This window comes from Anser cygnoides, chromosome 4 (genome assembly GCF_040182565.1).
Source record: "Anser cygnoides isolate HZ-2024a breed goose chromosome 4, Taihu_goose_T2T_genome, whole genome shotgun sequence".
Lineage (NCBI taxonomy): Eukaryota > Metazoa > Chordata > Aves > Anseriformes > Anatidae > Anser > Anser cygnoides.
This window is the reverse complement of record NC_089876.1, coordinates 49,980,724-50,001,791: the sequence shown is the minus strand read 5'-3', so window position 1 is coordinate 50,001,791 and position 21,068 is coordinate 49,980,724. Positions and strand designations below refer to the sequence as shown.

The 21,068-nt window shown below is 44.0% G+C and overlaps 1 protein-coding gene across 3 annotated transcripts in view; it reads left to right on the top strand.

The window, feature by feature from the left end:
* SPMIP2 (sperm microtubule inner protein 2) overlaps positions 1 to 21,068 on the top strand; it is a 43,487-nt gene that overhangs the window by 10,020 nt on the left and 12,399 nt on the right. For 2 of the 3 annotated variants that reach the window (XM_013175226.3, XM_013175224.3), the window contains exon 3: positions 5,332 to 5,390. In XM_013175226.3, coding sequence (XP_013030680.2) covers positions 5,332 to 5,390 — 59 coding nt within the window. Of the gene's footprint in view, positions 1 to 5,331; positions 5,391 to 7,856; positions 8,368 to 21,068 lie in introns of those variants that run through there. The other variant, XM_066996113.1, reaches the window with a different exon arrangement.

The following is a 21,068-nucleotide window of genomic DNA, read 5'->3' as shown; positions in this document are numbered from 1 at the left end:
GGGGCACGCTGGCACACTAGCTTTGAGCCACGTGTTCTTCAGTAGCCATTTAAGAAAGACTCATCCATCATGAGGAGGTATGTCCCAAGGGCAATGCCATATGCCAACACAGAGTCCAGATTTTAGTAGCAGAGCTGGGAGGGGTTAGGTCTGCCTGATTAACGGAGAAAGCTGCTAAAAATGTGCTCTTAAAACCCGACACCCTCTGCTGCTCTGGTCGCGCAAGAGGCCAGCAAAAGCTGAGTTCTGCACAGTAGACCTAAGACCCTCCTGCCTTGACCCCTCCTTCCCTGGGTGGCAAAGAGCAGTTACATTTAGCATAATAAAACATTTTTTTTTAATTAATAGCTGATAATGGAAAAAAGAGTGAACTCTCCAATATAGAATGAGTTTTTAAGCATTCAACTGTTGTTATTTTTTAACATAGTTAACAGATTTTATAGCCTATTTTGTATTTCTAAGTGGGCTTTTTCTAAGCAGAAAAGTTCCAAACCATTTTCTTCACATCAAATCAATAGCAGACATGCAGTCTCTCTCAAATGTCTAAGCATCAGCAAATAATTTCAGTTCTCACATTCCCAATCTGCAGATATTAGTCAACACAGATTAAATAAAATCTGCTTAGTGAAGTTGTAATAAATAGCTTTTTTTTTTTTTAAATAGGAAAAAGAAAGCTTTTAGTTCATTGCTTATCATAAGATCTTTAACAATTTAAGCTAAAATCCAGTGCTTATGCTTACTGTCTTTTACACTGTTGAGATACTCTAACCAAGCATGTCCGAGACATCCAGCCTTATTAGAATAATGTTTTCAAACATATCGTACAAAGTGGTAGTTCTTAACACTGGCAGAAGCATTGTGAGCTAAGACCCCCAAATTTCAGAAAGTGAAAGCACAGTGCATGCTGAACAGTGGTCTTAATGCTGTCACCATAGAGATGACACTTCGCAACCCTTATTTATATCTCCTTGATTGCACCAAACAAATGTGCTCTCTTCACAGACAAATGCTTTTGGTTCCTTGAGGAAGATTTCTCTAGATGACGTTTTGAATAATATCTTTGTAGGGACATAAACACTATTTTGTAGTAGAGTGAATTTTTCAAGATAAAGAATACAGTAACATTTCTGACAGAAGAAAGAAAACAACCAGCTAGAATAAACGCAAAGGAAAATCTTTAGTTAAAGTGATCAGTGGACAGAACAGATCTCTTTGTCTCCACAGAAAAGAATGAAAGAACCTGTTACTTGCATTTGGCCAATGAACTTGAAGATACAGGGGAGAAAATACTTTAGCTAAACAAAAAACATTTTTCTAGGAATTGGAAACCAAAACCACATATTTTTCCTTCAAAATAAAAGAAAAAAAGATGTTTTAAAGCTGTTCTTACAACATTTTTCTTTCTTCCAGTTATATCCATTTTTGCATAAGTTTGCAAAAGTGAGCACAAGTTCACGAACATCATTAGCTGCTTTCCTGTAAATAAAATTATTACAGAAATAACCTATTTCATAATAGAGAAGAAAAATCAATGCAGAAAGCACAGGAAGGCTATGCTCCTCCATCTCTAAAGATAAGTGTCTTTTGTGCCACACAACCTTATCATAAGAAGTTCTTGTTCTCTCTTTGAGCGATTGTTGTAGAGAAGCAACTTCTCTGACCAGTTAAGTATCATGCACATCCATAGTTCTGCACAAGCCCCCACTATTAACAAGGAAAACTAGATATAATAGCAACATTCATACTTCATTTTAATACAAAAAGAGACTTAAACACAAAGTTTATACCTTTGGATGAAGGCTATTTAAGTCTAACATAGCTAGGTATGAAATGCCTCTGCTGGTCAAAAGTAGGTATGGAGTTAGGCTCGTTTTATGTAATTGCAGTCAGCTTCCCACATGTGACTCCTGATAAGCCCCCCCTCCCCCCCCATCCGAAGGCAGATTGTGTGTATATATGTGTGCATACCTTGCATTTGGAGCAAGGAGCTGCTGGTTCACATAACAGACCCTTCCCACCAACACTGTGGCATCAGGGTGAGATATGCTCAACAGCCACTGATTTCAGAAGCTGATTAGCTGATTGCTCTGTCATGTTAGCTTCGGCCTCATGCTTGGCCCATATCCCCCAATCCTTGATGTTGCTTGCAATTTCTTGAAACAGCCAGAGTACCTCTCCAGACACAGGAATGTGGGCACAGAGCAGGTGGTACCAGGGACTTGTGCTTTTGACCCTGAAGGCCATAGGAATTCAGTTGGTTTGAGGCTTGTGACTGCGTGAAGCTGAGCCTGAGCAGGCACAGCTGGTACACAGAGGGCAGGTGCGCCTTAGGTGCTCTGTTCCTCAAGCTGGGGTAGGCAAAGGTAACCCGGGAGCTTCAGCCTCCCCAAGGCAGGAATTATCTCCCTTCGGTGCAAAAGGCACAGAGCAGTCAAATCTAAATAGAGTTTTCAGAGTGATGTGCTGCTGTTACTTTTACAAGAGTTTTCACACTGAAATGTGCGTGTCTTCCAGAGAAACCCACAGAACAGCTCGGGTTTATCTCCCCTGGCATCTCTGTGAAACAGAGCTGCTACATGCTCTTCTTATCTCTCTACGCACCTTATCACAAGAAAAAAAACACACACACATTCCCCAATATGTAAGTTGCAGTGACTGCTGAGACAGATGGTCCCAGCACTGCAGCCTGCAGCAGCACCTGGGGCAGGAAGGAGAGTCCTGTCCCCCTCCCAGCCAGGGAAGTGCTGGCAAGCCCCGATCCCTCTCAGCAAACGGGATAAATCCATATGCTGGAGTCCAAGCACCGGTGCCTATACAATGACCTGCTCATAAAGGTTTTAACCAGGCTACCACAGCTCTGTGAAGGAAAGACAGTTGTCCTTCAGAGCAATTGTTGCCCTGAGGTTCAGACGTGCTAGTGCTGCAGACGTGGCCCTGGTTCCCATTCACCCACCCAGAGGGGTCTGTTTTCAGCCCTTGGTTAGGAAAGGGAATGCTTATTTTTTGAAATGTATTTCTGAGTCCTTTAACACAAGACAGACACAGCTGTGTTAGCACAGTCCTAAGGAAAACAAAGTGAAAGAGGAGAACAGCAGAGCAAGAAGGAAGGGAAGGCCCAGCCAGCACAGGTTCACAAAAGGCAGGTTGTGCTTGTCCAACCTCATCTCCTTCTGTGATCGTGTGACCAGACTGGTAGATAAGGGAAGGGCTGTTGATGTAGTCTACTTAGGCTTCAGCAAGGCCTTTGACATGGTCTCCCACAGTATTCTCCTGGGGAAAATGGCTGCCCGTGGCCTAGACAGGTATACTCTTCTCTGGGTAAAGAACTGGCTGCAGGGCCGTGCCCAGCGGGTAGTGGTTAATGGAGTTAAGTCCAGCTGGCGTCCCGTTACAAGTGGTGTCCCCCAGGGGTCGGTACTGGGGCCTACCTTGTTTAATATCTTTACTGATGACCTGGATGAGGGGATTGAGTGTACTCTCAGTAAGTTTGCAGACAACACCAAGTTGGGAGGTAGTGTTGATCTGCCTGAGGGAAGGGTGGCCCTTCAGAGGGATCTGGATAGGCTGGACTGCTGAGCTGAGGTGAATGGGATGAGGTTTAATAAGGCCAAGTGCTGGGTCCTGCACTTTGGCCACAATAACCCCGTGCAACTCTATAGGCTTGGGGCAGGGTGGCTAGAAGACTGTGAAGAGGAAAGGGACCTGGGAGCATTGATTGATGCTTGGCTGAACATGAGCCAGCAGTGTGCCCAGGTGGCCAAGAAGGCCAATGGCATCCTGGCCTGTATTAGAAATAGTGTAGCCAGCAGGACCAGGGAGGTGATCGTCCCCCTGTACTCAGCTCTGGTGAGGCCGCACCTCGAGTACCGTGTTCAGTTTCGGGCTCCTCACTACAGGAATTACATTGAGGCCCTGGAGCATGTCCAGAGGAGGACAACAAAACTGGTGAAGGGCCTAGGACACAAGTCCTGTGAGGAGCAGCTGAAGGAACTGGGGTTGTTGTGTCTGGAGAAGAGGAGGCTCGGGGAGACTTACTGCTCTCTACAACTTCCTGAAGGGAGGTTGTGATGAGGAGGGGGTCGGCCTCTTCTCTCAGATAACTAATGATAGGACTCAAGGAAATGGCCACAAGTTGCACCTGGGGAGATCTAGATTAGATATCGGGAAAAACTTTTTCTCTCAAAGAGTGGTCAGGTGCTGGAACAGCCTGCCCAGGGAGGTGGTGGAGTCACCATCCCTCACGGTGTTCAAGAAGCGCCTGGACAAGGTGCTACAAGATATGATTTAGTAGCTTAGTGGGAAGTATTGGTGATAGGAGGATGGTTGGACTAGATGATCTTGTAGGTCCTTTCCAACCTTGTGTTTTTATGATTCTATGATTCTATGACACTTGTAAGAGGGGAAGCAAACTGGAGGACATGGGCTAGCTCATTGGTCTAAGTATAGCCAGCACAAATTATGAGCTACAGCTTCAATCCTGCTTGAATCCAATGGGTGAAGGAAAAAGGAATTGCCCAAACAGTTGCCAATGCTTTGTAGACATCTGACATTCTTGCTGTTCAATTGTGCAAGACCTGAACAACCACACAGAGCCAATAAAGCCGAGAAGTCAGAGAGAACAATTCAGCCTTCCTGCTTTGTTGAACTCCAGAGGAGCTGTGATTCAGCTATCTGTACCCACTTTATCCCAGCGTATGGTCCAAGTCCTGCCCTCAGACAGGCTGGATGGGAATTTATATAAAGACTGCTCAGGGTGTGGGTGCTGCTGGCCAGCACACGCGCTGTGCTGCACTGCTGCTCTCCCCAAGACAATTGTAACACACGTGGCCATCTCACTCAAGCAAGTTAACTTTAAAAATTAACTTCTCCTTGGTGGTCAGGCCTCGACATATTTAACAGCGATATCTGCTACCCTGCCTGCGTTGTGCCCCATGATCTCAGAGGCACAGTCTATAGGCACAGTCTAAGTCACGTATTATCCCTGTTCTGTTTCCCATTTGTGTCCTTTAGATGCATTTCAAATACTCCCTTACCTTTCTGACAACTGTTCCTCTGCTTAAAAACAGCTGCAGAGACACATTTCTCTAAGTGACACTTTATTACCTCTCTTGATAATTCTTTACAAAAATTTAAAGGAGTCTAACTGCCGTCAAGCTCTTCATCTCTGCAGCCCCTGCAGAATGTGGAAACAAGTAATGATTGCCATTTTTTGCTTTTTCTAGCTTTGTTGTCACATTGCCACCTAAGTGGACGTATTATATTCTTCCTGCCTGGTACTACACATGTGCCTTAAGGTTAACATAGTACCTCATTTCTGTTTCTCTTTGACAGAGAGGACCCATTTGGCAGGCTGCTGAAGATCAAGCCACACACCAATACCAAAGTCCATGGTAACCACTTATTTATTGTTGAAAAATCACTCTATTTGCTGCTGTATAAGGATGTTCCTCAGGAGCTCGTGGAATAGGCAAATCAATGGCATACTGGACTGCCAAGCCCAACAGATCTAATAAAAGCCTACTGCTGGCACCCATTGCTGCAGAAAACCATTGAGAATAGAATATGTGGCTGATATTTTGTCAAACACCAATAGGAGTATTCCAGAGCTAAACTACAATGTGTTTCAAGCAACTGGAAGAGCTCTCGGGGGAATATTTACCCCCCTTTGAAGAGAGAGCCCTGTTTCACAGAACCCCATTCACTTTTCAAGGAGAATTAATTTCTCCATTTACTTTAGTTAATGCATCTTGAAAGAAATCACAGGTTTATAAAGCAGTAATTAGCAACAATCACCTTCAGCTGGGAACATGCTACAGAAATTGTAGAGTGATAGTAGAAAAAGCCTTTATGGGACTAGCAGAGCTGTTCCAGCAAAACCATGTATGTGGAAAGAGCTTGTATTGTGTTAGCAATATAAAGACTTCCAGAGGTCCACCATGACCAGGAGCTTTGACTACTGAGGCATTTATAATGGAGACCCAGGTTAAACATGGAGAGATGAAAAGGACTGAGGGCATTTATGGAGAAGAAGAGTTCCAGGGGTTTTGTTGCATCTCCTCTCCTTCCCCCCAGAATTTCCCACTGGGAAATAGAGTACATTAACGTGTGCAAGGCAATGACCTCCACTGGAAAATGGGACATGCTTAAATTCCCTACAACTAGCCTGGGAAGCAGCAGGTGATGACTGAAGTGCATCAACCACCACAGCAGGTCTCCGCATGTGCCCACCAGCTCCCGGGGCTGCCGAAACCCATCCTGCCCCTGCTCAGCAGACGTATCGGCGCCTGCACTGCCTCAGATGCCAGAGCAGCTCTTCCAAGCTGAACTCCATGTTGCTGGTAGTAGCAGCACTACCAGGAACAGATGGGCCAGCTGGTCTTCAAAAGCTGTAACTGCTCCCTAAACTACAGCATGGGTATGCTCCCTAGTGTGCCAGGAGTAGGAAAGCGTTATGAATTTACTGCTTATTTTGGTTATTACAGTAGTGTGTTGTTGAGACTTGCGTAGGCTGGTGACAAGCTACAACATAAAAAGCGCTACCACAAAATCCCTGATCCAACGATATCTACAGTCCATCCCTGGACGACAGCCAATGCTGTCAGGCAGCATTGCAGCTTTGCCATTTTTGTAAAGCACTCATAAAGCATGCACCTTATTAAGCACTTTGAAAGTAATCCTGGTTTAAATTGATCGTTGAACAAAGAAGCAGCAGCTTGCTGTTGGGGAATGTTTTATTTGCTTTTCATCATAGAAAGGTGGATAGGAAAACAAAGTCACCCAAGCTGGAAACAAATAAATTAAATGCATTCAATTAGCTAATGTAATGTCTCACAATGAGGGCACTATTAGAAAATTAAATTAGCTCTTCCTGGTACGCTGGGATTCTTTAAGTCATTAACACTCTTTTTTTTTTTTTTTTTTTTTTTAAGATACTGTCTGAAATACACAGGGGATTATTTCTCACCATAGCCTCTTTCTTTTCCTTACCATACCTTTCACTCCTGATTCTCTTCAGTCTTATAATCAGTGCTAATATGTGAAAAGTATTTCTAAGCTAAATAACTGGTGAAATTCATGAGTGCAAGGAACATATTTCAGATTTTTCTAATGGAACATGGTGTTCTCAGAGATCAGTTTGATGAGATGTTGTATGATTTAGTAGATTCACTGGTTAGAAAAAGGCTTTACTCAAACATACTCACTGGTAGCTTCTCATGCCTTTTTACGGCAAAGCAACTGAAAACAAAAGGTGGAAGTCAGTTTTTTTTTGTGCAGGACTGCCCTCGCAATGTTACTCTGAATGAGCTCCATCCAACTTGTATTATGTTAATTAATGGCAGTGAGGCATTTATTGAGGATAGCTACAGAGTCACCAGGAGCACCTCCCTCACACGTGCCACAGCGGCATGCTCCATGTGGTGTGGGGGCAGAGACTGCCCATCCTCTCACGCTGTCCCCATCAGGATGCTGAAGAGCCTCTGGTTAGGAAATGTGGTGCATGATCAGAAATGTCTTTATAACTTCATCTGGTCTTTGCTGAAGAAGCACAGTGAGAAGGGATCAGGAGACATCCTATGAGCACACACCTGTTCAGTACATGTATTTTCAGAGGGTGCTCCTTCCTCTTTGCAAATATTTCTGAACTCACCTGGATCATGTCGTGGCCCCGTGGCTGAGCTAAGGAGAATGATGGAGGAAGGATGGAGAGGAACTGATCCACCACATGGAGAAACCCAAAGTCTGCATTGAAGATGGCTCAACAGCAGGAAACAGGGGTCCCGAGCAGGGTGTCAGGGTTGAGAAAGAGCTATCTGGGTAGAAAAAGGCACTTTGACCAAGAGCGTTTTTTTTCCCAGGCAAGTGAAACAGCCAGGTACAGATGGAGCTCCAATATCTTGATACTCATGTGCTTAAAAACGAGTGCTTTGCTGGATGAGATTTGGCATGCCCTTATGTAAGCAAATTATTTTTATCTGCTTCTAGCCTAATAGAGACTTGAATATTTTGAGAACTCATAGATCTCATTGCTATGGAAACTAACTCAGTATCTTTAGGACAGTCTTGCTATCTCTGATTTGCAGAGTCTGCATCTAATCGAGAGAGACAGAGAGAGAGAGGGACAAGCCTAGTTACATTTGCTGTTTCAGTCCCACTCCTTACTGCCCTTTGTGTCACCTCCATAGCCAAAGGCAGAGTCCAACAGCCTTTACAGGGCAGGGAGGCTGCAATACCAGCAGCTCAATGCCAGATTTCTGGTTTTGATACCAACTAGAAATGAGGGGACTTAAGCTGTTAGCATGGACAATCAACACAGTAGATGAAGCACACAAACCGGGCTCATCCACGGCTGAACAGCCCCATAGGGAAGCCCTGCTTCATAGAGCTGTGCTCTCCTTTGGTGGGTGACCAAGCCAGAAGGCTCACTGATGCTCTGAAGCACTGAACAACTCTTTCCCAATCCAGAGGTTTGCAGTGGGAGGATTTGCTTGTCCTTTTTTTGAGAATTGTGTGGACAAGAGGCACTGCTGCCATGGGACGGATTTAGCGGGCGCCATCTCAGTGAAACTGGTTGGCTCCATCTTGTGTCGGAACATCTGCTTCATTGCAAAATCTGGGGTTTCCCCTCTCCTGCCCAACTTTTCTCCTTCTGTACCAAGTTATTTACTCTCTTTTTACAGTTTACCCAAACTTGGTCCAGCAACACTGTAAGGATGATACAAGAGAGAGAGATATAACCCTGCTGAGAAACTGGTACTTGACACACCTTAGTTTCTTTAAAGCACTGACTGAGCCAGTGCAGAGCTGCTTGCATTTTTTTGGTTTGCTTTCTCTTAATCAGTTTGTATATTGGGAGAGAAAATTTTGTCTTTTTCCGAAGTAGTTCAAGGGCTAATATACTCCTGTCTTTCATGGCCACCAAAGACTTCTCTGCATAATTCAAACTCGAGACTTCACATGAAAAATTTTTAAATGTTGCTGGAATTTTACTACTCTAGAAACAGAAAGGGTTTTTCTTTTTTTCTTTTTTTTTCTTTTTTTTTTTTTTAGTCTAACCAAAACAAACAAACAAACAAACAAAAACCTTGCCTCTTCATGGATAGGTTACTTTAAAAAAAAAAAAAAAGAATTATTTCAGTTGTGACATGCCTACACTTTTACTCAGAAGTGGGATGAATTGTGAAGTCCAGCTGTTAAAAAAAAAAAAAGTTTTTTTTTCTGGTAAAAAAATAGTAAATTTTAATTTATATAATCCATAGGGTTGTTTTTTTTTTCTCTTTCTACCAAAAAATTAGTGCTTGTCAATAAAAATGTATTCCTCCCAAATGCTAATGTAAATTGCCACTTAATACATTAGTTTCTATTACATATAATCCATATATCTTAGTACTAGGCAAATGTGCCTCATTCAGGTTACGTCAGCATCCAAGGCTAAAGGAGTTCTGTCCACATTCCTCTTTGTTATTCTTTTCTTTGCTATTTTTACCTTTATGTAACATTGATTTTCTTTCCTCTTTGCAGAACAAGGCTAATCTCTTATAGCTGCTCAAAGGTGCTTTTTTTTTTTTTTTGTCTCTCCAGAAAGGTAAGCTCATATTCTTATTAAACTGTTGCAGCATCTTTTTCTGGATTTCCCCCCGCACACACCCCGTATGAGTTAAACCAGTATCTCATCGTGCTCCCTTTATATCCAAGCCAAGTATTAGATATATTAGATCATAGGCAAGCATTCAAATTTTTGGAGAATCAGGGTCATGCAATGGTGGAAAATTAGAAGAAAGCATTTTTTTATAGGTTAAAGGGAAATCAGCTTCATCAGGGAAAATCCCACAAGTTTAATTCTTGTAATGGATGGCGGTGACACACGCTCTGCTTTCTGTGATGAATATTATTCCATAAAAGAATGCAACATGAACCAGTAGTTAAACTAGGACAGATGTTGCTGGAAATATTTAAAAGATGTTTACTTTATATTATTAGTGATCAAATATGCAGTGTTCTTGGGTATGTCATCCTCATGACTTCCCACAAGACATAATATTTTCCTTGTTGGAAAAAGCAAATAACTCAAGTTGTAGGCAGTTTTTAGTAACCGAGATATTTTGGCCTGGTGATGTAGCTGCTGAGGTATCCACCAGCATCCCCAGCCCCCATCCAAACTGCTTCCCCAGCCTTGCTCCCCTTTTTCCCTCCAAACATTGAAATGATTCCCACCTTCTCCTCCCAGAGCTGGTACTTTCCTTGGTAGCTCTGCAATGAGGAACTTCCAGCCTCAACTATCCGGAGCAAATTGTCCCTTCTTCCTGTGGCTACCACTCAAAATAACCTATTTCTTCTTGCCATTTACTCAGTGAATTTCTCTGGGCTTGAATTAAGAAGTGATTTTTTTTTTGTTCCTGACTAGGGCATGAAATTGGCAAATGCAGGGTTTTCCTTTACAAAGCTCACAAAGGTTTCAGCTATTGCAGTAAAACTGCTGCAATCTTCTCTGAGGACATACTTGTAGTGATTAAAAAAATAAATAAATCACGGTAGTTAATACTCTCCTGTAAAGTTAAAGCTGATTTAAGATTGCCTACACTCTGAGTTGCATTAATATAATCCCCTTTAACTAATCAGGTGTGAGTTGTACGTGGAGTGTACCCAAATACTCTATTATAGAGGAAAAAAAGACTGATCAGCTGCAAAGAAAGGGAGGTGTGAACCCTTCCTTCTGGCCTCCCCTCTCTCTTCCCACTGAGCCTGCCACCCTTTCAGGATGAAGACAGGCCTAGTTGCATTAAAGCCGGGGCAGCACACAAAAAAAACACTTCTTTGTGATCTCCTCGGGGCTCTTGTGGCTGCCTGCTCGCTCCTCCGTCACCCCACGGACACGAGCATCCAGCTGGTTGCTCCCAGGATCTGCACCCTCCCACCCCACTTCTCCCTGATAACCGCAGGGCGGCCACACCAGATGCCCTTTCCTTTTAGACCCACCTTGCTATCTCAAAGCCAAACAGCCCAAACTATCCTGTTCCCTCCCTGTTAAGTACCCGTGTCATTGACCTCCTTTTAGGTTTCTCAGCTTCCCCCCACCCTCCTTTCTCGGTTCCCCCCCCCCCCCCGCCCCGTTGCTCAATCACTCGAGCTGCTGGGCCAGTGTCGCAGCAGAGGGCCGCAGGGCAGCCCTGGGGAAGGCCAGGAGCCATCACCGAGCCTTGTGCTCCGAGCTTGCCCCACAGCGGGGCTGTCCCAGCTGCAGTAACAGGTTTTGTCCCCTCGGTTCCTCAGCCTGCGTCCTCTTTTTCCTCATGCTTTTAGTCCATCTTCTCACAAGCAGCTTGAAATTGGGCTCACCAGAAAACCTGTGGCTGCCATTTTCCATCTACCTCTCTGGCATGCCTGTCTGTTTTGGGGACCAAAATTTTTGGCCTTGTGAAATTTTTTGGCCCTGTGGTGGTGGCTGGTGAAGGAGGGTGGAAGAGGATTAAGCTCTTGCTGATGTGGGAAGGCAAAATGCTAGGGAGAGCTCTGTAGAAATGACTCGGTAGCGTTTTCTGATTTCCGGATGGTGAAGGAAACAGGCCGGGAGGAGAAAACTGGCTGGGCAGCAGCCATCATACGCTGGCCAAAGAGGCAGCCTTCCTCAGACGCCTGTGCTTTGAATGCTAGTGTGCTAAATGCCTTGCTTTGATACCATTTACAGAGCGCTTCCCTTCCCTTGGGCTGTTTCTATATCTAAAATGTGCTTGCTGCAGTATGACCATAGATTACTTTTCTCATCAGCCTGAGGGCGCAGGAATTGATACAGCTCTTACTGCGATCCCACTGACTTCAGGGGAATTACTTCCCATTAGAGCAAGCAAAATCAGAACGAACTCTCCCTTCCTCTGTTATTAACGGAGTCGTACCGTGAAGCCCACTGGAGTAGTCAGAGACAGCCGGAGATAAATCGGCCTGTGTTCTCGTGCAGCGCTGTCCCTGTGCATGTGACAGGATAAACTACATGTTCAGATACACCACAGAAAAGATAAACTTATCCTTAGTGTATATCGCTTTCCGTCTGCCATCCCCAGCACGTGAGGCAGAGCCTGCCTGCCTTGCCATGCAGCAGAGCAGCTTTGTGTTGGGCAGTGCTGGGCATCCTCCTCCTCGCCCCAGAGCCCCCCGAGAGCCAGAACCACGCTGCCAGAGCAGGGAAGGGGCAGCGACAGAAAATTTATCTGCTGTCTGCTTTTATTATTGATTTGAAAACCGTAATTTTATTTTCTCTAGCTCTTTCTGTTGGGAAGCAAAGTACTCAGGCATTCAGACTCTCACAAAGCCCTTTCATCCTCATCTTATAAATGGGAAAACCCTGAGATTTCAAATTATTTGCCCTTGTCCATAGATGTGGTGGAGCCAGAAGCAGTTCCCAGTTCCAGCTTGCCACTTGAATATATTTAACCACAAGATCATCCTTCTTCTTCATCATTCCTTAGCATTTAATTTAGACACAAACATAAAAATGGAACAAAACAACAACATTCCCCCTCCCCCCCCACCAAACCTCAGGCCCAGATCCACCATGAGTCAGACACGCAGAGCCAAACTGCACCCAGCCAGTGCATGGCTGCTGTAGGAAGTGCTGGCAACTGCCTCCCTCTGCAGAGACCAGTTACACCGTGGAGATACTCCCCAAATAGACCACAATTTATGCTGAATGAGGATGGGAAAGGAGCTGTCAAAGGAGGACACATTCTGCACCCCCAGAAGCAAATCCAAAAACCACTCCAAGCGATGTCCTGAGTGGCTCTCAAGTCACAAACACCATGGGGAGCCTACTGGGCCCCTCCGGACTTGTGTTTCCCACCGTTCGTGTTAATGGAATAGTCTACCCCAATGTTTTATTCCAGGTGTTACTGATGAAGGTCTTTCTCTTCCCAATGTTAATGCGTTTTTCCTACTCTCTTCCTTTTGGGCAAAAAGAAATAATGAATATCTCAACAACTAACATCTCGCAGTTCTTTGTAACAAAGAGGCCATTTACCTTCTCAGCAGCTTTTACCTCCATGGATGCACCCATGACTAACAATAAGGCTACGATGGTGTTCTTCTGAGCTTTGCCTGCGTGCTTAGTAATATCTATTAAAGTGAGCAGCAGCAAAACTGTTCCAAATGCAGACAGGTTCAGAGATGAAGGTGATAGTTCCAGCTCCTAGGTGTCACGTCCCCAAAGGTGAAGTTGTTCCCAAAGGTGGAGTCAGTTTTCCTACCTTCATGCTGCCAGCTGCACGTCAATTCACATATATAGTTTTTTTCCTTACGTCCAAGACCTAGAGGACATTTTTGTTTTAAACAGTGAACTATAAAAATTGTTTTCTTATCTGTGCCTTCTGCTGATACATTCTCAGTATGAACATATCTTCCGTATTTCTCTAAAATAAATAGGTTTCCTCTCCCCTTCTCACTCCCTGCCTCAAGTTCAGAACTGTCAGGAATTACAATTGCTGATGTTGTGCTTGCTGTGGGGCCACAGAGAAGTGTGGCTTTGGCATAAGCAGAAATTTGACCTGCAGTTTTCTTAGCCTTCAGCTGAAGGAAAGAGGATGTTGCCTCTTGCATAAAGGGGTTTCACAAAGAACTCACGTAACCTGTTCCCAGCCAGTGCTGGTTACAGTGCCAGTTAAAGCTGCAAGCAAATGGGAAAAGATCCAGTTGGCCTGACTAAACGTTTTTACTTTTTTTAAACACACGTGATAAAAAAACCCTGCAGCTCAGTTTTTCGCCTTTTATCATATCACTAACTCATGACTTCAGGCTACCCCGTAGCAAAACTGTAGAAGCTGAGATCTAATGTTTGCAGCACGGGCTACAACAAATCTTTTTGCAGATTTGCAGAAGAGAACAAAGAATGAAAACCAGCTCAGTCCCTTTGTTCCCACTCTAGCCTTTAATGTTGTAAAAGGCAGTTCAATTTCATATAATCACAACAGCAAGCAGCTATAACAGAATACATTAAAAACACATTTGTTCAATAAAAGAATGCCATTTCACAAAAGGTCATGCTTTCAGTTTTGAGAAGGCTGCTAGTCACAAGCAAAATGCCAATACATCATATCACAAAACATTGACTTGCCTATTCCCTAGCTGCCTTAGCTACAAGAATGAGACAAACAGTATTTACCTGCCTCCTCGAATGCTGAAGCATTCAGTCATAAATTAAAAAACATACTACTGAATATTTTAAAGGAGGCACATGTGAAATAAAACATATAATTCCATAAAGTGGATAATGTATGAGAAATGCATTGTTAAAAGTCTCCTCGGGGAAGAAAAAAAAACTGAACAATAACTACACTGAAACTATTTCATTGTTTTTAGACTAGTTGTACGTAACATGCCTCAGCATTTATTTAGGAGATAGTTACTTGGCGCTAAACTTTGAATATTTAACACAAACTAACATTTCTTCAGTTTCAGGGAGTTTCTCCTCCCTACCCAAACATCTGCAGCACAGCACTCTGGTTCCAGTGACTGTAGGCATTCCCATAGATGTACACCACTTCTGTATTCTCATCTATAGCTCCAAAGTGTTATTTCCTATAATTGTGACCTGCATTCTGTAAAGTTTCCAACAACTTTGAAAGGTGATTTTTATGCTACAAGAAAATTCACTTTTAATCTGGGGTAAATTTATTGCCTCATTTAATCTGCAACCTCGTATTGACTAGATGAGCCTAGCTCTTTGCCATTTATCTCTTGGGCACTTAGTTAATGAATGAAGAGAATTTTGCTGATTGCGTTGGCTGAATTTTTGTCTTTTTAAAATGTTGTTCAAGCAAAAAGATGAATACTCATCAGTTCAGATACACGGAACACAGTACTACCTGTGATGTTCATTCTTCTCATTTTTGTCCTGAGTGGTATTTAAAAGTAGGTCAGGTTTCTGTATGCCAAGCATTAGAGGCAGCAACACCTGTAATTATCGTTCCTTTTAACGAAGTGCTTGTTGGTGATTTAAATCTTTTCCAAATGCACCACTCCATTAAAATGCCTGGTGGTGTATAGGCAGTCTCAGTTTTTTAAAGATTCAGCTATAACAGATCATCTTTATTTCAGAATTGAGGAATTATGTTGCTTTGCCCTTATTAAAAATAAAATCAGTAAAAGGAATGGGTTTTGTTTGCCCTCACACCTCTGGAAACAAGACTTGAAATTTCTCAAGCTTGCCACCATGATGAGGTTGTGCATGAGCAGTTTTCGCCTGACCAAGTCCTACCGCTTGGCGCAACAGTTCGTTATCCTCAGAAGAAATCTATAATCATTTATTATATAAATTCAGTGAATATTCCCCCAGCATCGCATGTGCTCCAGGTCTTTTGAACAGTTAAAGGGCAGACCAGGTCTAAAGTGAGAAGGTATGAAAACTGTGAAGTGAGAGGGTAGCCATGAAGATGGGAAAAGATGGGAATAGGAGGGCCCCTAAACAGGAACAGAGGATGGGGAAAAGGCTGTAAGGCAGGAGGAGACAAAAGCAGAAGCTGGAGAGATGGAGATGTTTTTCTTTAATCAGTCCTCTCCCACACACATTTTGGTTCAGAACTTGAAAACGAACAGATAGCTCTTGGGCCTCAACCTACCTCTGCTGCTAGCAAACAGCTTTAAAACCCAATGGGGTAAAACCACGTTTTCTCATTCACCTCTCTTCCTACCAGTGAATGCTGCCCCCTGCAACCTTAATGCTATTTTAATTTCTCTTTGCCAATGTAATAAAAAATAATTACTGTAGCAGCATAAAGGATTATCAGATTTGTCTCTTAGCTGAGGCATGGTAGGAATGCAAATAATCAACCAAAGAGTTGACAACCTAGAAATGCTGATTGCCTTACAGAATAAATGGTATGTGGACATGAGTTTCTTATCCTGATACATACAGGTTTATTTGCATAACTGTATCTTAAACATCAATTAAGGACCAATCCATGCAATTGATATATATATTAAAAAAAAAATCATAATCAATGCTTTCTTACTCAAGGAAAGTTTCAAGAGAGAATTAGCATTCTAAATTGCAAAATATTCAAACAAAACCACTGATTATTACTGATACGAGCTTTTAAATGGCTTATGACACATCCAGATTGGTTCAGTAAGAAAACAGGTTTGGGGCTGGATAGTAACTGAGATTTTCTGTTGGTTTTGTGGTTAAGGATAGCCAGATGGATAAGGATTTTATTATAGGTGTTGGCAAGTTAATGCTGCTGAAAGCCTGACACATGACGCGTTGACTCAAAGCTGGAACATCAGACTTTCATCAACACTAAATTCAAGCAGTGTTTCTGAAACTGTAGCCTGGATGTGCCACTGCAGTTTGTGTATAACCTGCCTCAAAAGAAGAATAACCACAAACATCAGGAATTATTCTGTCCTAAGTGAGAAGGATTAGCAAAGAGCATTCACCACAAAAGAAGAGCCAGAACTCTTGAGAAGCCGCGCGTGCAAATACATGTACTGCGTTCTGCTCCTGTGTGTGCCCAGCTTGCACAGAGCCCACTTCACATCACCCAGCCTGGAAAAAATAGGTTTCACCTGCGGTCTTCTACTGCACTGAATCCAGACTTCAGATAGGAGAGAAGCACGCAAGTCATCTCCAAACCCTGTACTGTAGATGAAGCTCTAAAACACATGCAATTTGTTGAAAATACATGCACCAGATTCATCAGTTAAATCCCTGATTTCCTAATTCAACAGTGAAAGCAGCGTTGGCTTGGAATGTCTGAACCAAAGCAATCCAGCTGGAAACGAGTCGTCTCCCAAGGAGTCACACGTGGCTGACATTTATCTTTGTTTCTTCATTTGTAGGATAGACAGCCATTTACATTCCTGAAAGACCTTGTCTCAGCAGTTTCCCTTTTGAGATGGTACAGTAAGGAAAAGAGCTAACTAATCTATTTGTGGCCTTCAAACAGTACACCAGAAACTTGATACGCATGGACAGGTGCTTGCCTGGGAAAGCTGTTCATCTAATTTTAGATATGCCAAGATGAACTGGAGGAAAAAATATTACGGATAGGGTAGTGACAGCAGAGAAAGGATTCTGGTTAGGAAGAGAATAGAGTAACTTGACCAGTGTGTGTCCATGCAGTGTGCCATTTTGTTACTAACATGAACAATATAAAGCTTTACCTTAATTATCAATTGATGTTCAGTGATTAAGCATCTCTTTAGAGTGTCTCCTCTTGTCAAAATAGGATTTCTTTCCAAAGACGGCCCCTATCTCTTGGCCAGCTTAATATGAGAACTTCTCCATTAATACAGATTTCAGCTGAGATAGCGGACACCTGCATGGAGCCAACACAGCAATCAGCAAGAGGGCAGGTAGGGAGAGCTCAAAAATGAGCAGCAAGCTGCTGCATTTGAGATATAACAGAGGTCAATGCTTTCCTAACCAGGGCTTTTGGTCAGGGGACATTGGGAATGAGGTAGGTTTTGGATGCTTTTTCCACGAGGGCAGGATGTGCTTAGCTTGCAGTGCCTCCCAGCAATCAGCAGCCCAGCTGGAACCCATCAGCAGCAATCGGCTCCGGGCTCATGACATCACTGTGGCACGGAGAACATTTTTCACATACTAAGACAGCACAGATACAGGCTGGGAGCCGGAGGAGTTTGTTAAGTAGGCAAACTGCTGGCTGCAGACCCTTCTTTTCTGCAGGTTAAGCTTTTCGTTTCATTGGCGTGATAGCATTTTTCAGCTGCAAAGGGTGATTAAAGACACCATTAACATTAGCATCAGTTCAACGTGCGTGTCAGGACCCCTAGTAACTATTGAAATACACACAACGCACTGCAACCCCTCTTTGGTTTTCTGAAGGGGCTGAGGCTTCTGGCTGTAAATTTTGCTCAGCGGTACCGTCAACTGTTTTGCAAAACATGCAGAAATTGCAGAAATCAGTCTGGTCAAGAAACGCATATTTAGCTTCAGCACAGCTGGGAGCCCCTGGGAGCAATGCCGCATTATACCTCAGCGCAGGCAGGCTCGTGGCAGAGAAATGAATCAGCCATGTACTTTGCCCTACAACCTCACAGCAGGCATGCCAAACAACAGGCTGAGAGGCCAACTTTTCACCTTATTGCACCTTTGGGAAAGAGGCATTACAGTTGAGGAATTTTGCAGTGTGCTACGAGGTTTCACAATGCCTGGGCAAACAGAGATGGTGAAAGAGCCCAGATCTGTCAAGTTGAAAGGCTAAATCACCACTTCGCTCACGTGCCTCTGGAAGCCACCACTCGCTCGTGTGCGGTTGGATTGCCCTTGCTTCTTTGTGCTAAGGGAGCAGTGTTGCTAAATCAAGAGAGGGGCTTCATCTGGGGGCTCTGACAGGGAAAAACGAACATGAGCACCCTTATGATGGGCCAACACTGCCAGTAGTCCACAACAAGCAGGAGAAAACTGTTAACAGAGGCTGTGGTTGTCTAGCTGATCCTCAAACGAGCTGAGATAGAAAAGTTCCTTCTTTTCATTTCAGATACCATGTCTCACTCATGACCTCTAGAGTGAGAAATGCAGAGAGAACTGATGTTAAATAGGAGCGCTCTAAAGATGTAGTGAAAAAAAACTTATTTCTGCAGGCGTTTTAACTATTTGCATATGGCTACTGCATCTGTAAGAGCACAGCAGAGAAGATGCTTGCTTGTGCAGGTGTTAAGATACTTAGCCAGCAACTAAACAATCATACCTCATTCATCATTTCCAATGACGATATACCTGATTTTACAAAACTGTATTTTTAGAAGCAAGTTTTAGTCAATTGTGGTAATAGCTTTCCATTTAAAAGTGTAGGAAGCTATACGATTTCTAGCAGATTCTGGCAGATAGCAGCTGCAACACAGCATGTCCATCTAGTCCGTGGTGGTTAGGCTGGAGTCAGATGCTCCACAAAGCAGACCAGCCAGGGTCTTTAGGTCTGAGTGATTTGTGAAGACAGCAGGGTATCAGAGTTACACTATCAAAATGCTTTTAATTCAAAGTGTTAAAGTTTCAAAGTTCAGATGCGCAGCGGTCACATTTACAGAAAATTTTAAATTGAATTTTCACCGCACCGGGAAGCATTGGGTACCAGCAATAGCAAAAGAGAGAAGGCAGCTTTGTTTCTGTTGCTGGTTTTAAGGGAAGTTTTCAATAGCTGCCAGTTATCATCTAGCTTCCTTTGCTCAAGTTAAGTAAACTACAGAAACTGCACATCCACTATACTTAATGTATAACTGAAATAACATATTGCAAAAGGTACAAATAGCACTAGTGGTCACGAGCCCTGAACCGGAGGGAGGGAGGGACAAGCAAAATAACTGAGGACAAGTTCAGAGTACACTGAAATCTAAAAACCAAAAGCTTGTATTCTTATTAAAGTTTTGGCTAAATTAACGAGATGGCTGAGTTCCAATTGGGCTCCCATCCCTTGACCACAGCACAGTTTGAATGGTTCCTGCTACTGCAGAGTGCTGCTATTTTCAGACGTGAGGCCTAGAGCAAAGCCCCAGGCTCACATGAGCCAAAGGCACCGGAAGAAGAAACCAACTTTTCTTGTTTTCTGCAGATGTCAGCACACAGCCACTTCTCACACACTAGAGATTAACTAGTAAGAGGTGTGGACTCCATCTTTTACCCAGTCACAATAGATAGGTCCTAAGATTTCAGACTTCTGAGTGTAGCCTCAGCCACCAGGGCATTATTTGACCTCGATTTCCTAGTAGCCGCTGCTCAAGCCCTTTGCATTCTTCCTCGAGTTGTTCCACCTCTTTAGGGATTTTTCCAGCTGACCCCTTTGATCCTATCTGAAGAAGCTGAGCAGGGGCAGCTCCTTGCATGGAGGAATATCAGGCCTGACAAACAACAGCTGCAGCAGAAGTCAGAAAGCCTTTTACATGGTGCTTTCTTCCCCATCATCTCCACAGAGCCGCCTTCTGAGTGCAAAATATGCTTAGCACTTCATCTTCATTCTCTGGTGACTTCGCCTTTCCCCAGCCAGCATGACAGCAATTCAGCAGCTGCTACACCTCATTTATCAGCAGCTTCCTTCACCTGTGCTCAGAGCACTTGACAGTCATGGTCATAACTCATACGAAAGGCGAGTCCCCTCCTGAAGCAAGCAGAGCTGCGTGGTGCCCTCCGCAGGCCTCACAGCCAAGGGAGACGCCGGCTCCCCTCAGTGATCAGGAAGCTGTCACAGACTGGAAACTGCACGGATTTGCACTGTACTTCTCCAGAAGTTACCACTTAGGACATTACTGCAATTAGCAGTAGTGGCAGCTACCCTCACGGCAGGCTGCAGTGGGGGCAAAGGCCTGTAAGGGCCTCAGTGCAGTAAGAACCAGGCCCGAGACAATGCACCATGAAGGGCAGCAGGGGCTGCAGCGCTGAGCTCTCTGATGCCCTGCTGGAGCTAGGCAAGCCAGCTGAAACCTGCTTTTACACTGACTGCAGCTGGGGGAAAGAAAAATTGAATTGGCACTGGTGCTACAAAACACACGTTTCTGTATTACAGCCAGATGTAGCTGTTACTTCGCCCCTCCTCCAGGATCCAGCTTCTCTGTCACAGCTAAGCTGAAGTAACAGTAGGCAATGGTGGGAAGGGGAGCCATGCTTCCCCCTCATCCTCAGCACCCGGCTGCGGAAGCTCAAGGCAGGGGTAGCAGCTCTGGTCTGACACCCCGCTTCAAGAAAGTACACAAAGGAAGATTTTACACAAGGGAAGATTTCTGCTGGCAAACAAGGGATCAGCAGTCGATTTGCTTAACTAATGCAAAACCCACAGCCCAGGACTCCCAGTCCATCCCTGTGTGAAGGGGACCATGCTGAAGGACACAGACCTGTGGTCACCTTCACCTGCTGCGAGGCGCCCAGATGGTGAGCTCAGACCTGGCCTCACAGGAACTTAGTCCACTGAATGCAAAGACCACAGCCATGTGTATTCCTTCCTGTAGCAGGCATGCAGCCTGTTCCTTCTCCTGCCGTTGAACCTTGCATTTCTTCCCCTTGGCATCTGGGAATAACTCAGGCTACGCCCGGGTTTGACGCTTGCCTCTCTCTTCAGCAACTTGTGGTGTCTTTC